The sequence below is a fragment of the Mustela nivalis genome (genome assembly GCF_964662115.1).
Source record: "Mustela nivalis genome assembly, chromosome: 10".
NCBI lineage: Eukaryota > Metazoa > Chordata > Mammalia > Carnivora > Mustelidae > Mustela > Mustela nivalis.
In genome coordinates, this window is record NC_139029.1 from 73,438,608 (window position 1) to 73,457,121 (window position 18,514).

General features: G+C 40.9%; 1 protein-coding gene across 4 annotated transcripts in view; it reads left to right on the plus strand.

The window, feature by feature from the left end:
- Positions 1-17,659, plus strand: part of LRRC8B (leucine rich repeat containing 8 VRAC subunit B) — a 67,823-nt gene extending 50,164 nt beyond the window's left edge. For all 4 annotated transcript variants that reach the window (XM_082688624.1, XM_082688622.1, XM_082688623.1 and 1 more), the window contains 3 exons: positions 759-859; positions 2,221-4,388; positions 12,881-17,659. In XM_082688624.1, the coding sequence (XP_082544750.1) occupies positions 2,247-4,388; positions 12,881-13,153 (2,415 nt within the window). In that variant the 5' untranslated portion in view covers positions 759-859; positions 2,221-2,246 and the 3' untranslated portion in view covers positions 13,154-17,659. The remainder of the gene's footprint in view (positions 1-758; positions 860-2,220; positions 4,389-12,880) is intronic.
- Positions 17,660-18,514: the final 855 nt, after the last annotated feature.

Genomic DNA, 18,514 nt, shown 5'->3' on the forward strand with positions numbered 1-18,514 from the left:
TCAGAGGTCCATAGGCATTACCAGAATATAATTCCATAGCAAATTAAAAATTTTATATGTTTTAGAATGGCCCCATATTTCAAACTGATTGATATATATATATGCAGTTTAAATTACTACAAATGATTATTTGATATAGATGCTTAGGATGGTATTTATTAACCAACAAGATTAAAAAAAAAAACCTAATACAAAGTACAGCTTCATTTAATAATATCATAATTCCAGAGAATTTCAGCCATATTTCTGAGCTGTGTCTTCAAAAGTTATTAACTTGTGACAATTTCTAATGAAATCAGTAGGCTAAATTTGAAGAGCACTGAGCCTTCTTATTTGGAGAGGTGTGTGGTTTAAAATTAGGATGCCGAAATTACGTGATTTGACAGGCCATCTGATAAATGCAAATAAAACCAACTGTGTATGAGGACTGAATGAGAGAAATTAACATATGTAGACTGCTTGGAAAAGCTAAATGTTCATCTAAGTGTTGTAAATATGGCATTTTAAAGTATATTAACATCTAAGTCTCTGTAGAAACTTCTCTGTAATTTAAGGGAGTTTGGGGGCTGAGTATGATCTCATATATGGGTGGGGTCCTGTATATATAGCTTTGCTGAAATGTCTTCCAGTGTCAAAAGTAAACTGATCTGTGAAAATCCATTTGCCGTAACATGTCTTATGATGGAGTGGGTCTCTGAAGACAGTGTCTCCATTTTTGTTTGAAATACCGCAGCTATTATATCTACGCTTTCTCATAGAATGAAGACAAACACAGAGATGGTGTGTCTAAGAAATTTCAAAAGGTGTCGGCCTCCTGATTGAAGCACAGTCAACTTATTGGATTCACCTTTTTCATCCAGTAAGTATAAATATTTACAGTACATTATTTTGATCAATGTTGACTTGTGTTCTTCGTTGAATAAATATTCGCTCTCTGTCAACCCATATCATGGTTGGGCAGTTCGTGTTTACATTCTTCTGCAATTGCAGTTGTATGTCTTAAATGAATTTAACTCTCAGGACCTTTAAGAGGACAAATACAGCCGTAAACTGTGAGCTGGCAGAGCCCTTAGAGACGATCTGGTTCACTCTCTTTATCCATTAAAAGACTACTGTGAATCTGTGAATTTTTTTTCTTACTAGATATGCTATTAGATCCAAATATTTCCTTTTATTTTCTTCCTCTGTTCTATCTTATATGGTCTGGATTTTACTAATTAGCTATTTTTTAAACAGTTGATATAGCTAAGGTTGAACATTACATAAATCATTGCTGTAAGGAGCACTATCTGAATACTTTTTAATATGAAAAAATGCAAAATCTGCCTCTTGTGTTTCTGAAGGCAAAAATAATGTAATAATAGAACATATCCTTAATCGTTTATCAAATTAGTACTTTGACATCAAAACAGTGCTTATGAGAGAGAGTCCCCATAGTAGCATGCATTAACTCACAGTTTGTTTCCAATGTAGCACTGATATATCCCTCTAATCCTAACAGATACTTACATAAAGCAATGCTTGCTCAGAAGAATTTCCACAGAATGGTTTAAACACAGCTCTTAAGCCATAACTGATGCTCCAGACATGGGGTAGGATGTGAAAAAGAGCTTGTTCAGACCCTTTGGAAGGTGTGAAATGTGGCTGTAAGAAATAAGTAACATAAGAATAAGTTTTCCTAATGTTGGTTGAAGAAAACATGGCTTCTGGTTTTTATTTTATTTTAGATTTATTTATTTGTTTGTTTGTTTGTTTGACAGACATCACAAGTAGGCAGAGAGGCAGGCGGGGGCGGGGGAGGGAAGCAGGCTCCCTGCGGAGCAGAGAGCCCGATGTGGGGCTTGATCCCAGGACCCTGAGATCATGACCTGAGCCGAAGGCAGAGGCTTAATCCACTGAGCCACCCAGGTGCCCCGGCTTCTGGTTTTTAATGACTCAGGAGAGAGTCAAGATCCAGGAGGAGGCTAGGTAGTTGCTTCACAGTCTGCCCCAAATACCTTTATAGATCCAGTCTGTTGACCACCAAATGGTCTCTCATCTGAAGATGAGTGCACAGCTGGGATGGCCCAAGTTTTCAAGTGAAACCAGAAGACGTTTGCATCCTCTGATCAGCCCTGCCTCCCAGGTTTTGTCCCTGAGCTAAATCCTACCTGGCTAGGACAAGCCATTAGAGCTTTGGATCCTTGCTTCAGTGGCTTTTCTTTTCTTTTCCTCTTCCAGTTCCTGGACTCCTACAAGGGAAAGTCATGATTACACTAACGGAGCTGAAATGTTTAGCAGACGCCCAGTCATCCTATCACATCCTAAAACCATGGTGGGACGTCTTCTGGTATTACATCACCCTGATCATGCTGCTGGTGGCCGTGCTGGCCGGAGCTCTCCAGCTCACACAGAGCAGGGTTCTGTGCTGTCTTCCATGTAAGGTGGAATTTGACAATCACTGTGCCGTGCCTTGGGACCTCCTGAAAGCCAGCGCCAACACGTCCTCCTCTGATCCCGGGACCCCGCTTCCACTCCCCCTCAGAATCCAGAATGACCTCCACCGACAGCAGTACTCCTACATCGATGCCGTCTGTTACGAGAAGCAGCTCCACTGGTTCGCCAAGTTCTTCCCCTACCTGGTGCTCCTGCACACACTCATCTTTGCAGCCTGCAGCAACTTCTGGCTTCACTACCCCAGTACCAGTTCCAGACTCGAGCATTTCGTGGCCATCCTCCACAAGTGCTTCGATTCTCCGTGGACCACCCGTGCCCTGTCCGAAACGGTGGCCGAGCAGTCCGTGCGGCCCCTGACCCTCTCCAAGTCCAAGGTCCTGCTTTCGTCCTCAGGGTGTTCAGCCGACGTTGATTCCAGCAAGCAGTCATTGCCCTACCCACAGCCTGGCTTGGAGTCAGCTGGCATCGAAAGCCCCACTTCCAGCGTCCTGGACAAGAAGGAGGGCGAACAGGCCAAAGCCATCTTTGAAAAAGTGAAAAGGTTCCGCATGCACGTGGAGCAGAAGGACATCATTTACAGAGTGTATCTGAAGCAGATCATCGTGAAGGTTATTCTGTTTGTCCTCATCATAACCTACGTTCCGTATTTTCTAACCTACATCACACTTGAAATTGACTGTTCGGTCGATGTACAAGCTTTCACGGGCTACAAGCGCTACCAGTGTGTCTACTCCTTGGCAGAAATATTTAAGGTCTTGGCCTCATTTTATGTGATTTTAGTTATACTTTATGGTCTCACCTCCTCCTACAGCTTATGGTGGATGCTGAGGAGTTCTCTGAAGCAATATTCCTTCGAGGCGTTGAGAGAAAAGAGCAACTACAGCGATATCCCTGATGTCAAGAATGACTTCGCCTTCATCCTCCATCTGGCCGATCAATATGATCCCCTCTATTCCAAACGCTTCTCCATATTCCTGTCGGAGGTCAGTGAAAACAAACTGAAACAGATCAACCTCAATAACGAATGGACGGTTGAGAAACTAAAGAGTAAGCTTGTGAAAAACTCCCAGGACAAGGTAGAACTGCATCTTTTTATGCTAAATGGTCTTCCAGACAATGTGTTTGAGTTGACAGAAATCGAAGTGCTCAGCCTGGAGCTCATCCCTGAAGTCAAGCTGCCCTCCGCCATCTCCCAGCTGGTCAACCTCAAGGAGCTTCATGTGTACCATTCGTCCCTCCTGGTGGACCACCCAGCGTTGGGCTTCTTGGAGGAGAACTTAAAAATCCTCCGCCTGAAATTTACCGAAATGGGGAAGATCCCACGCTGGGTATTTCACCTGAAGAATCTCAAGGAACTTTATCTGTCGGGCTGTGTTCTCCCTGAGCAGTTGAGTACCATGCAGCTAGAAGGCTTTCAAGACTTAAAAAACCTGAGGACCCTCTACTTGAAGAGCAGCCTGTCCCGGATCCCACAAGTCATTACAGACCTCCTGCCTTCACTGCAGAAGTTATCCCTCGATAATGAGGGAAGCAAACTGGTGGTGTTGAACAACTTGAAAAAGATGGTCAATCTGAAAAGCCTGGAGCTTATCAGCTGTGACCTGGAACGCATCCCACACTCCATTTTCAGCCTGAACAACCTGCATGAATTAGACCTAAAAGAAAATAACCTTAAAACGGTGGAAGAGATCATTAGCTTTCAGCATCTCCAGAATCTTTCCTGCCTAAAGTTGTGGCACAATAACATTGCTTATATCCCTGCCCAGATCGGGGCGCTATCTAATCTAGAGCAGCTCTCTTTGAACCACAATAATATCGAGAATCTGCCCCTGCAGCTTTTCCTATGCACCAAACTACATTATTTAGATCTAAGCTATAACCACCTGACCTTCATTCCAGAAGAAATCCAGTATCTGAGTAATTTGCAGTACTTTGCCGTGACCAACAACAATGTAAGTAAATGCACTCTTCCTTTTATTTAGCTAGTCTTTTGAGCCTCTGCTTGTTGCCGTGTATAATGTGGGTAAAGAAAATGGACCTTCAGTCCTACAAAGCATCCTCTGAGCCTGCTCCGACTACCACTTACCAGTCGCATGCCCATGAGTAAATTACCAAAGCACTGAGCATCAGTTTTTGACCTAACTTACAAGTTGTCATGGAGATTTTGTGAGAAAAAATATATATAAGCACTGGGCATCGTTCCTGGCACATAGTAATTGCTCAACAAATGTTCCCTTTCCCCATTTTTTACAGAAACATCACAGCTGAAGTATTTTAAACTAATTAGCTATAACAGAGCTTACTTTTCATTTTGGAAAGATCTTAAGTAGTTAGAAAGCTTCATAAAAGTTTTTAGCTTTCCAGATCTGTCATAGGAAAAGAACTTTTTGTTAAAAATACTGGGATCATGAATTATTCATAAATCTTTTGCGATGCAGTAAAAAAAGGCTTGAAATCTACATGCATATGTGGAAAGATAATTCAAAATGAAAGGCCTGGTTCTATAATGCAACACTAGGGCTTCTTAGAAGCTTTTTCCAGCCTCCATACTTTAAAAATGAACCATAATTTGCAACAGTAAAGCCAAGTTAAGGAAAACTTGACTTCACTGAAACAAGAAAAAAAATAAATGAGTAGTTTCCTAGGTTAAAATGTGAAGCAGAAGGGAAAAGGAAAAAAAACATGCTAGCCAAAAGGGCAAGAGAGTGATGGTAATGTCCATATGAGAAGAAGGAAAAAAATCTTTCCGAAATCAGGTCTGCCATAAAATGAAACTTGATCTTCCTGTTGTAGAAAATGAGAGCTGTTTTCTTCTACCCCATCCACCAAAATGCAATATCTCCTAGACTTTTTATAATTCGTATTTCATGCTAAATGTGACTATGAGCATGGTGTTGGCTAATAAACATATTAATCCCCAGACATTATTTTCAAAAACCATAATTTGTTGGGAAAACACCAGAAAGTTGGGGGATGATAACAAAATTCCTGCTGATTTTCAGAGCCCTAAGACTGGACTCATATGTTAAAAGGCTAGAATCCATTCTAAGATAAATGAGAAATCTTCAAATCCTAAAGGATTATCAGGCTGTAAGACTGATAAGATTGTAAGACTGTAAGACTCCTTGAGGGTTGATCTAGATGAGCAGTGTTCATCAGAATTACCTGAAGGATTTGTTAAAATACCAATTGCTGGACACTACCAGAGTTTCTGATTGAGTAGGTCTGGTGTAGGAGCCAAGAGTTGACAGTTCTCACAAAATTCCAGGTCAAGCTGATTCTGCTGGTGTGGTGACCATACTTTGAAAACTGTACGTCTAGAGATTTATTATTAGCATTGTTTAATCATGTAGTTCATCAGTGTTAATATTTTGGTTATACTTATCCCATTGTTAAATCAATAATAAAAGATACAACTAATTATTTTGAAAGGCATCAGTTCCACCAAGTTGTTGTGTGGTTATATCACCACATGAATTTTTGAAAACTGCAGCTGATTAAATTGTCAGCGGCCCATGAGTTATTTAAATTTGTAAGCAGGTCAGTGTGTTTTTCTGGTTAATATAGTAAGACCTTAAATCCATTGGTACTTTTGACACCAAGTCTATTGATGTGACTACGTCTAAAAGAGAAACTAGGTGTATCAGACACATTTTATCCGGAGTAAGGGAAGATACTTGGCAAATGTGGAAAGTCCTGTGCTGGGCGCCTGGGTGGCTCAGTTGTTAGATGTCTGCCTTCGGCTCAGGTCATATATTGGAATCAAGTCCCTCATTGGGCTCCTTGCTCTGCAGGGAGTCTACCTCTCTCTCCCTCCGTCCCTCCCCCCACTCATGTGCACTCGCTCTCTCTCTCTCTCAAATAAATAAATAAATAATCTTTTCAAAAAAATAAAGGAGGAAAGAAAAGTCCAATGCTGAAGGCAGTTATGGCCAAAATAGAATATCCTAGGCTTAGTTGTCTCAGAATTCTAATAACCAGCAGTTGCTGAGCATCCCAGAGCCATAACAATGACCATGATACCTTTGAATGGGTGAGGAACACTATCATCACAACTATGAAGAGACTTATTTAATCAGGATATGGAGAAAGTAGAACTCATGCAGAAGTTACCAGCCAGAGAGATGAAAAGTTCTCCAACAGAACAGTTAACCTAAATGTAGGACATAAGGGAGGGAAGGGAAAAAGAATAGTCCATGGTAATGGTCTCTAAATATTTGGAAGACTTAAATAGAAATCTTCTTGCAAGTAACCATGAGTGTTAGAACCAAGACAAGTAGGGGTAAGATTTCTCATATTCCCAAAAAGCTGTCCAAAAACTGAACCTTTGGGAAGGAGTAAATGATTTCTTATTAATTAAACTGTCCAGATATAGATTGTCAACCACTCGGTAAGAATGAATCAGGGATTCACGTTTCATTTTCAGGGTTCCTTCTAACTTTGAGATTCCTAAGATTCTATGAGGTAGACCAAAATATTTTTTAAAATTAGAAAATAAGGGGTGCCTGGGTGGCTCAGCTGTTAAGCATCTGCCTTTGGCTCAGGTCATGATCCCAGGATCCTGGGATCAAGACCTGCATCAGGATCCCTGCTCAGTGGGAGGCCTGCTTCTCCTTCTCCTGTTCCCTCTGCTTGTGTTCCCTCTCTGGCTCTGTTTCTCTCTGTCAAATAAATAAAATCTTTAAAAAAAAAATAAATGAATAAAATAAACTTAGAAAATAAAATATCAAATTGGATGCATAAGTATATACTCAGGAATGTGAGTTGATTTGTCCATTTGGAATAAAAGTTGGTAAAGGTTCCTGAAAGCAGAGGTTTTAAAATGCTCTTCTAGAGTTGGGCAATATACCAGGTTCATGGATGGAGGCAACAAATGCTCTCTGTGGTTAAGTAGAAAAGACATTTATTGAAAGGATGTTGTGTCTCTCATATTATCACTGTAAAGGCTGCAGAATCAAGCTTGGAAAAACAGTCTAGCATTAAGTTAGTCAGATAACCAAAAGGTCAAAAGCCTAGCACAAAAACAAAATGGTGAGGGTACCCCGCCACTGACCATCCCAGCCCTGGCACAGTGCTGCCCCGAATACTGGATGCTGCCGCTATTACAGCCCTCACCCTCCCACAAAAGTTCTTCGTGGTTTCTGCTGCTTTGTGACACTAGCCCCGATGTAAAGTCCAAGTCTGAGCACCTGATGAGCAGAGCTTATGAACTACCACCCCACACTCAAGCTGTAGAGAATCTAGAAAAACTGGAATCTGGTGTTGTCGGTTCCTCCAGTGGGAAGTGCACTCTGCTCCCCACCAAGATGAAGTAGGGAATTCTCCAGACATCAAAGTTGTTGGGCATCCCCCACATGACAGACATTCACAGAGAGGGCACTCTAGAGTTTCTTCTACAAGATAGTAATAGGTGTTATCACACAAAACAGTAAACATTTCTTTTTATCATATTTTTTGCTGTAGGATACTTCAGAACTTTTTGTAGTTGAATATGCTTTGTGCTTCTCCAGGAGGGAGGTATAATACTCAAATGTTTGCCGAATATATTTGAGCAAGATGTTCTTTTTTTTTTTTATTTTATTTTTAAGTAATCTTTATACCTAATGTGGGGCTCAAACTTACAACCCCAAGATCAGGAGTTACATGCTCTACTGATTGAGCCAGCCGGGTGCCCAAGATGCTTTTTTTAATAGTAACTCTAGTGAGGAGTGTTCCTAAGAATACTGGGGGTTGGGGAAATGTAAAAGGATAGAGGTCATGGACAGAGGCATGTCCAGATGTAATGAGAGATGAGAGCATTTAGAAGGTGGGTCAGAATGGAGAATGCCTTGAAGTCTGGAGTCAAGTTCAGGTTTAAGTTCACTGGACAGTAGGTGGGGTCAGACTTGAGCTTGAAAGTGATATTTAGCATGAACCAACACCTTCAAAGGAGGCTCTGATTGTAATCCATTTAGAAGTGTTGGGAGAGTATAATCAAGAAATAAAACCCCTTGACAAAGTTTAAATCAGTTATGATTCAGAAGTAGGAATTTAAAATGAAAAAATGAGGATTTATATTTGAAAGGAACACCATAGACCATCAAGTCAGCCAACTGCCAACCTGGGACCAAAACGTACCCACAGCCTGAGCTAAGAATGCTTTTTAAATTTGTAGATAGCCCCAACCTAAGAATGGTTTTAAAATTTTTTAATGGTCAGGGAAAAAATTTTTTTAAATAACATTTTGTCTCACATGAAAATTATATGAAATTCAAATCTCAGTAGCCATGAAGAAATTCCATTGTTCCATTGTTCTCATTCGTGGGCCTCTATTACAAAAAAAACTTATCCTCGACTGTTATTCTATTTTGAATTTCCTCATTTAAACGTGTATGGATTTTTTTCTCTCTTGTTATGTAAGTTCCTACATAATATTTTCAGTTTTACTTCTTCACACACAAGGCCTAAAATATTTCCTATCCTACACATTTAGAGAAAAACGTCTCCAACCTTTGCTCTCGTTACTGCCCTCATTTTACTGAGACTGAAGTTGATGCTCAGAGCCATTTGCCTGAAGTCTGAAGCTTCCCAGCGATGGATCTGGGATGGAACCCAAGAGCTCCAGCTCCCACTCCAGCCCTCCCTCTACTGCATCTCAGATGCATCCAACCAATGCTATTACACGGGATGCAGTGGTGTGTGTGTGGGTGGACGTGGGAGGTGGGAGAGGGGGAGGCAGCGTCTCTATGCCAGTGCCAAAGCAGAATTGGATTATGATGGTATTGAATGTGATGGAGAAGCATAGGAAAGGGGGAGGACTTAATAGTTGCGCTCAAATTTTAAAAACCACTCTAGTTTACACCTAGGTCTTCCAACTTCTACATTGGTGCATTTTTAAAAATTTTATTATTTATTGACAGAGAGCGCAAGTAGGCAGAGAGGCAGACCGGGGGTAGGGGGCAGGAAGCAGGCTCCCCACTGAGCGGAGAGCCTGATGTGGGGCTCAATCCCAGGACCCTGGGATCATGACCTGAGCCGAAGGCAGAGGTTTAACCCACTGAGCCACCCAGGTGCCCCTGCATTTGTGCATTTAATCCATTTCTTTTATTAACTCCAAGGCTTGTAGCCCATTAACTCCAAAGCTTGTAGCTGGAAGTAGAAATTACTTCTGAGCATCATTTATGTGGTGGAGCTTGGGTTTGACATCATTACTTAGGAATGGAAATATTCATTTTTATTTCCTGAAACGATTGGATTTTATGGATTTGGTTAGCATGTTCTGAGCTGATGTGTTCGACAGCCAGGAAAAAAGGGGAAATCTGATACTGAGACAGAGTCTGAAGTAAGTTGAAGCCTCTGGAAACAGGGGAGTATTTAATTATCAAATGCCAGCAATAGATACAGGAACGGGACCATCCTTCCTTGGATGTTCTAGGGGCTCTACTACATTTTGTTTGAGAAATGTTATTGCCAGAGAATTCTAGGATATAGCATTAGTTTTTCTCCTTTTCTCAGTTTATTTAATAGCTTGTTCCATGTATAGTTTATAGTTCATTCTGTAAAAACCATCCTGCATATGAAGTCTCTCATCTCCCTGATAGTCTGCAAACATTTCTTTTGATTTTTTAAAAGAAATCAGTAGCATGGGGGTGATTTTTTCCTTTTCAGGTTGTATACTATATGGTCTAGGAAAAAGCATGTTAAATGAATTGAGAATAAATAAATGCTATCTAAAAAGTTTTTTATAAAATGTATTGGCCCAGGCAAAACGATTTTTATATTCTTGCAAGTTTCAGGACAAACTTTTTTTCTTTTTTCTTTTTTTTTTTTTTAAATTCATTTGCCAGAGAGGGAGTACAAACAGGGGGAGCAGCAGGGAGAAGGAGAAACAGATTCCCCGCTGAGCAGGGAGCCCAATGTCCTGAGCTGGAGGGAGAGGCTTAACCCACTAAGCCACCCAGTCATCCCCAGGGTAAACTATTTTTAAAGGTGTTCGATTTTTCAGAATAAAATAGCTGAAATGAAGGAAAGTTTTGCGTCTCTAACCCAACTCCCCCGCCTCCTTTAACATAATTGGATTCAGGTAGGTGACAAAAGGTCTCGCGCCTCAGCTGGGTGCTGACCTGAGAGAAAGTCCCTGAGATGGACACTTGGCACTCAGGAAGGAGAACCTCTAACCGCAGCCCTTGCCTCCCTTTCATGACAGCAGCACAGCTGAGGGGACCCTCTGGCTCACTCCCACTGCCTTGTGAAATCCCTTGTCTGCCTTAGGGGCCTGAGAAGTTGCTACAATCACAAATTCAGAAATTTGAAAGAAGATTGATGAGAATTGGTAGTGCTGATAGCCAGACAGGAGCGTGACGGCGATGGCTTCCGGGTATTCTCCCAGTGGAGATGAGTCCCATTAAGCCAAGTCCTTGCTGGGCATCTGGAAGCTCACTGAACTAGGGAGATGGAGGGGTCCCTGAGACAGTCTCTAATACAGCCCCTCCTTCCCAGCATCCATGACAGATTAATTCATGTAATTGTTTAGTATTTCTCACCCAGGAAACCAGAGCTTCTCAAATGGGGGCACTTTTGTAGCCCCCTAGGTGACATATGTCTGGTGACATTTTTGATGAACACCACTGAGGAGGCATCTAGGACACAGAGGCAGGGATGCTGCTAAATAGTATATAATCCACAGGGCACCCCCACAAAAGGAATTACCTCACCCAAAATGTCAACAGTGCCACAGTTGAGAAATCCTGCATTAGACCATGGTTCTCAAAGACCCACCTGTCTTGCTCAGCGCTTTATCCTCTGCACCTAACTGGGAGACTGGCACGGAGGCTCTCTGCCTGCATTTACTGAATACAGATGAGCCAAGCCTACCCTCTTTTTTCAGCTGGCTTGCCTAAGTCATCACTTAGACACTGATAGGCACTCTCAGGGTTGAGCTTGGGCTGCACAAGACAGATTGTTTACTCTACTTGTACGTCCCTGACCCTACTTCTGAGCAGCAGGTGCCCGACTAGAAGATGTTGCAGTAGAAAGGGGTTCCATTTCTCCTGTCTCCTATCTCTCTGCCACATTTCTACATCGAAATCTACATATGTACAGTTTTACATCTGCCTACTTGAGAAGAGAATGAAAGGGAAGGATGGATATTTTTCCTTTGCTTATTCCTAGTATTCTGGTGTGCAATGACGAACTTTATTGAATGCCATACTCAGCAATGGGGATCATGCGATTTATTTCCAGGGATATCCAGGACTCAGTATATGTGTGAGTGATGGAAGAGAGGGGAATTTCCAATATAATGAGCATTTTTGAAGGCAGTCTGACCATTTTTTAGTTTGCATAGAGAATGTTTATCCTTTTGAGAAGATTGTTCTGGATGGCCCTGGAAATTCCAGCAGAAAGCTGGCTCAGTTGGGCTGTGTTAGCCCGTCAGAGCAGCGGGCTGAGCTCTCTAGTGCCCCTTTCATCCCTGTGTCTACCAAAGCCATGTCCTGAACCAAGGAAGGAGCCTGCACTATTTCATAGCTGCAAAGATGCCCCATCCAGAGATACGTAAATATGTGGAGTGTTACAGATCAGGGTGTGTGCTGTCCAGCACTGCCTGGTGCAAACTCACCTTTCAGTGGCATGATGAGAGGGGGGGAATGCTTGCTCTCAGCTCTTCTGTGGATGTCTTTTACAATCAACTTTCACCTATGGACTGTGGCTCCCTTAGAAATTCCCATGCAACCAGCCACCACATGGGGGAGCAGCTCATTTGAGCAGTCCTAGGTGTTGACCTAATTTCAGGCTATTTATCATATTTTAAATTATTTCTCTGTGTTACATGATTTCATTGAAACTGCCAAAGGGCAGGAAGAAGGGTAAAGACTCAGAAGTATATATGTGGAGGGAAATGAAATGTGCATGTGTAGATGATCACGTCTTCTTGTCTGTGCTTCTGTCGACTTTTTTCTTTTAACAGAAGGAAGTTTTCAATCTCTAGAAATAGCCTTGTGTCTGTACTCACAGTGTTTTTGAGGCTACTGCTCATTATATTACACAGTAATTCTTCATGAGGACTCTTGAGAACAAGTTATTTCTGATCCTCGGCCTCAAGAATAATTATGATTTTCCTAAAATGCTGCTGCTGTTGTTTTTTATCTTGGGGACTGTGAGTAGGTGACTGATTAGGTTTTGTTTGGGAATTGCTTGTTAGAATGCTTAGAATCAAATCTTTTGCCCACGCACACATACAGCAGGGGTTTAGAAGTTCATGGTAACCTCAGTGCCAACTTCAAGTCAGGCCGTTCTTCTTTTTTCTTTATCTTTTCCATCTCCTTCATATTTATCATCACTGTTCTGTGGAGTCCTGCAAATGTCCAGGAATGTTTTTGGGAAAAGGTAGGGGCATAAATAAGCAAAGGTATTATCATAGACAACAGAAAACAAGTTTTACTGGCTTCTTTTTTTCCCTTTCCAGATTGAGACGCTACCAGATGGGCTGTTTCAGTGCAAAAAGCTGCAGTGTTTACTTTTGGGGAAAAATAGCCTGATGAGTTTGTCCCCTCACGTGGGTGAGCTGTCGAACCTGACTCATCTGGAGCTCATTGGTAATTACCTGGAAACACTTCCTCCTGAACTGGAAGGATGTCAGTCCCTAAAACGGAGCTGTCTGATTGTAGAGGAGAATTTGCTCAACACGCTTCCTCTCCCTGTAACAGAACGTTTGCAGACATGCTTAGATAAATGCTGACCTAAGGAGAAAATAATGTTTAAAAGTTTGCCCCAGGGCTTTAAATGAGAACTAAGATTTTCTAAGTTATAAAGATGAAAAATGGTTAATAATTATGACTAACTATAACCAAATATCTTTAAAGCAACTCAGTGTCTAACTCTAAATTAAACAGGTAAAAAGTGTTAACACTGAACTTAAGTCTTGTGAATAACTGATCTTTAACTTAATAAGACGTGAGAAGTACACTTCGAGGGTGACATGGGGGACATGAAATTGTTGAATCTCTACGTTAGGGTTTTTACCTTGAAGATTAGATACTCTTTCATCTCCTTCCCCTAGTCCTCATTACTTACTTATTTGCACACTTGTTTTAACGGACTTCCTGCTTTGATATTTATCACCTAGACCATAAATTCATCAATATAGATGTCCTTGGTGTATATTCTACACTGACTTTATGTTCTGAAATATTTTTAGGCAGGGTGTACATTGTGCTTGGCCAAATTTCTTGTTGGCTTGATTTTACTTCCTGTCCAAGCTTGCTGGAGTCTTCCTTCATCTTGTTTTATCTTAACAATGGTGAATCCTAAAAAAGAAAGCCCCCAAACAAGGGTGAGCCCTGAGAAAGCGCCTGTCTTTGGCATGAGCATAAAAAAGGACAGGGTACTAAGGACCCGTCAGCCTCGGGGCATCCTGAAAATTACTCTATTAACTAAAATGTCTTCTTTTGTATCATCAAAGCCTTTCTTATTTGCTAGTCATTTTTATAGTAAATGTAAAACCTGTGACTGTTTTCTATGGTATAATCTTGGATTCAAAGTCTGTGAGAATCATTTTTGTAAGGTACAGAGAACACATGGCAATTTAAGAATTTACTATTAATATACTTGGTTTGGGCTGCTTACAAGTCTCCTGTTTGTGTGCACCCTGCTCCAGAATGTTTTTGTACTCTGCAACTAATTACTTTTGGATAACACAGACTTTGTGTTCATGCCCTAAAATATTTGGGGGCTTTCCTCATAAAAGGATGGCTGCATCATCTACCTCTCTCTTTCCTAGTCTCTGTGCTGTTGTACGGGTACAATTCTTAATTAGTTCAAAAACTGTGACGGAGGGGAGAGGTATAGAATCGAATCTTTAAAACTGATTTCATAACACCCAGACAAATTAAGACTTCAAGCAAAATACTTCATCTGCATGATCTCTAGATGTGTTTATCATGTAAAACACTCCGCCTCTATTCAGTATTTAAGAATTCTCAAAGCTCACAAAGCAGTAGATCCATTTAACTGAAATTCATCTCGTGCTTTTGTCTAACTTTCCTGGAATGCATTTTGCTCTTCCTTTTTTTTTTTTTTTTTTTTTTTTAATAAACAGCTTTGTGTGTAGTCTTTTATTATCATGCATATTGTAAAATGAATAAAGTCAACTGACTCATTTTTGGGAAATGTACATTTTTACCATGTTTTTCTCTAACGGGTCTGGGCATTATGATGCCCGACTCATTTTGGATGTTAACTCTGAAGTAACCCGTTAACTGCACCTAGACAAAAGTGGAAAACACTATGGGTAAAGTACTGTAAACACAATTGTGATGTGTGGAATGTCGTTTCTTGCTTTGCCCCTTCCAGAAAGATAAAGCGAGTCTTTAAATCACAGCAAAATGTCACTCCCTTCACGTGCCACACACCCCTGAACTCAAGCTCAGAAAGGAATTGCTTATGTCAAATGTAATTTGAATAAAATGAGCTATAAAACTCTAAGCACCAAAAGCTGCCTAAAACATTTATTTTTATTCTGAATGAGAAGGAACAGTATAAAAATGTTAATTTCTACCAAAACTTGCCTTTAGTCAGAACATTCAAGTTCTCAGGGACCCAGGCATAACTGATGAAACTTTCTTCTAGGACTTTAGAAAACAGATTCTGACTCTATCTAGGGTTTTCTCTTTTCGTTTTTGTTTTTTTGTTTTTTTTTTTAATGTAAGTTAACTGCCATTTTAATGTTTCGCAATAAAATTGTCATGTGTACTGATTTCAATGTTGGGTAGGATTTATCTTAAATATTTAGAATATGGAATATGATGCATGGAGAGGTATTGAAATATTTGTGGCCATATAATTAGCCATACTTTCCATGAAAAATCCCACCCCCTTCCAGAAAGAAGAGTTTTCAAAAACAAATTTCAGCTTTGCTGTCATTCTCACAAACTAAAATATCTCCACGGCTAGTCACACCAGTTGTGTTCCCTGCAAAAGTCATTGACTAAATCTTCCTTACCACTACTCTCAGTTTCTAGAAGCTCATTTACTTACCATCAGGATCAATACTGAATATTGTAAGCTGCTTTCCAAACACTAGGGTATGGTTACTGGTACAAATCTTGTTCTTTGATGCCACAGTTTTTAGATTTCTGTCTTGTTTCCGTCTTACACACCAGTGTTTAGGTAGCTTTCGAAATAACATGGCCCTGAAGCAGTGAACACTGAGACCGCCGCTTGACATATTGGAAATGTGGCATTGGAGGCCACCTTCACTGCATTGTTGAAGCAGATCTTCATTTTGCGAGTGTTCATATTCATTTAAGAGGATTCTCAATGAGGAAAGTGCGGTGTATTCAATGAGGACACTTTAGTTGGCCTAGGATCTCCAAGAATGTATAGCATGTATTTTTTTTCCAAAAAATACACGTGGCTATTACTCAGAACAAAATTGGTGGCTCATGGTAGCAATGGCATAGCTTCGTTTCACTTACACACACACACACACTCACAGATGAGCTTGGCTACACACAGACACAGACACCCTGGGCAGTTTTGAGCACTCCTGGTATGGTATAGTGTTCCTTCCCTAACCTACCCTAGGATATGTCTTTGTGGCACATAGAGACCGTGTTTTCATTCTTCATCCTCAGTCTTCATTTTTCTCCCTGGATATCACCATATTTCACTGTCACTTAACAAATGTTTGTGTTAAACAGGGAAAGCAGAGATCTATGGGCTCCCAGTGCTGTGGCCTAACTCGTTCATTGGTAAAGTTACTACTGTGCTGTGGTAAGCGGCAGTGAGTTCTTTGCATAACACTAATTGTTTGAGAGTGACAATATTTGTTTCTGTTCTTCATGCATTTCATGATTCAGATTTTGTATGTTTAATTAAAATATCACATAATGGTGGGTTAACAAACCATTAAAATAATCAAATAGTTAACCTGTGGGTGACAGCTTTCTTTCCCGATATTTTCCATAAAACGCTCCTTCCATTTTTACATTCTCTTAGCATCGTCCTAACTGCACGTAGGTATGTTGTTTTCCCTCTCCACTCACTCACCTCCTTATACTTGGTTAGCACTTGTGTATAACAATATATTTGTGCTAAAGAACTCGCAGTGATCCTTGAGCATGTATTTATTTGGGGGGAAGCCAGGGCCTCTAATTAGGCCTGATTGAGTTGTTCCACTTTACCCATCACTGCAGTATTTAGAGCTGATTCACCCCATGATCTCTCATCCCTCCCAGAAGCAAGAGAATATAATCGTAAGTCCACTTTGTTTCCAGGAACTGGATATTGCACCAAAATCTGTGTTCACTTCTTTCTGGAAACAAGAGGGAGACAGTGGGAGGGGGAGGAGCTCCCTTGTATCCTCCTTTGAATTATGAAGACATTATATACATGAAATGGTATAAACTAATGGCTGTCGGAAAATGTCCTGGATATAATTATCTCTTATCTTCAGCTGAATGTGAAAGCAGTGAAAACCTGCAGTCCTATTTAATTGGTTTCTTCCTGTTTCTGGCCCATCACTTTTAAATCCGCTGGGAACTATCTGCTCGGTACCTTTGGTAATAGACTCCATTCTCTTCAACTTTTTTTTTTTAATATGAACAATTTCATCAACACTGAAGCATTAATACAGAATATATGAGCTAAAGTACTGAGCTGAGATGGCTCCCGGTTGAACCTAATTCATGTTTAAATTTTGCATTTGACTTGTATAATACACCACTGCTGAGAAAAATAATTATGAATGCCTCCTGCATGTTCTATATTATCTCTAACAGAGATGGTGCAATTTAAAAAATACAAAGGGGCATAGAATTAGAATCGACATGTCTGTGCATATGTGTCTTGTGTGTAAACCTAAATATTTATGTTTAAATACTCTTAAAGCTCCTCAGATGTTTCACTCTGAGTGGAATAATGGGCCAGTCTTGGGTGGGGGCATTTTCTTTGGTTAGCTTCACAGTGAAAGCTGCCTTTGTTATTTTGTCACCTGTTTTGAAACATGTACATAGTCGGGTTTTGCTTCTGGTAATGAATTATTAGAAAATATAAGATTTTTTTTTGTAAGCTGAATGTTTTGAGGCCTCAGGTTTACCATGTAAATCTGCATTTTGGTGGTGAATCCCTTTGCTTGAGATTCAGTGGTTTTTGGTAAACTTCACTGTTTTAAAGTACCTTTTGTGTAAAATACAGATTCAATTTTTATAACAAATGGCAAATAAAAACAGATTAAATGTTGGAAGAAGTTGACTCTACTGATTTGTCCCCATGCAGGTGTACTGCTGTATCATTCACTGGATAGTCAATTTTAGATTTACGCATGAATCTCATGACAAGAGTAGGAGTTCTCAAAATATGCGATGATGATCACAAAATAACAAGCCCCTGAAAAGAGCTGGTTTGATCCTAGAATATGCTGGGGCAAGGGGCGACATCTGTCCCCAGGACTCTAAGTAGGTCCACCTTTCCGGTGGTGCTCGTCCTTGGGGACTGGTGTTCACAAGGCGACCCAGCTCTCTCCCTCTCCTCTTGGCTCTCATTTCTCCATTTACTGTTAGCGCAGCTCTAACACTGGCTATAGATCAGATTAATAAAAAGTAAAGAATGGCAAGATGAAATTTGGAGAAGGTTGAGTAAAAGAGGGAAAATGGAATTACTGGGTAAAAATAAGTCCATGATAGTTCGACCTTCCTCTCTGTCTCCCTCTCAAGTTCCTACTCCCCTCCCCCCAACCCCCTCCATCCCCCATGCACACACACTTTCAGGAGCACGTTAGAAAGCTGATTAAAGACTTTTCTCTGCTGGAGGACAGAACTCGACATACATGGAACCAGATTTTATGAAGGAAAGTGACTCTGCTGACTTACACTGGCTGGCCGTGTTTCACCCTGAACGTGCGGTACTTCAAGAAAGGCATGCATCCACCTCGAAGGGCTGAGCAATGGGAGACACTGAGGAAAAGAAGCCAGGGTCTGACTCAAGACGTCAGCAGCCATTTAAGGGACTGCCAGGGACCTCGGGATGCTGGGGTCCTGTGCCAACAGCCTCCAGGGCAGTGATGGGGCCCCGAGTTTATGCAAAAGTGTGACTTCATTCG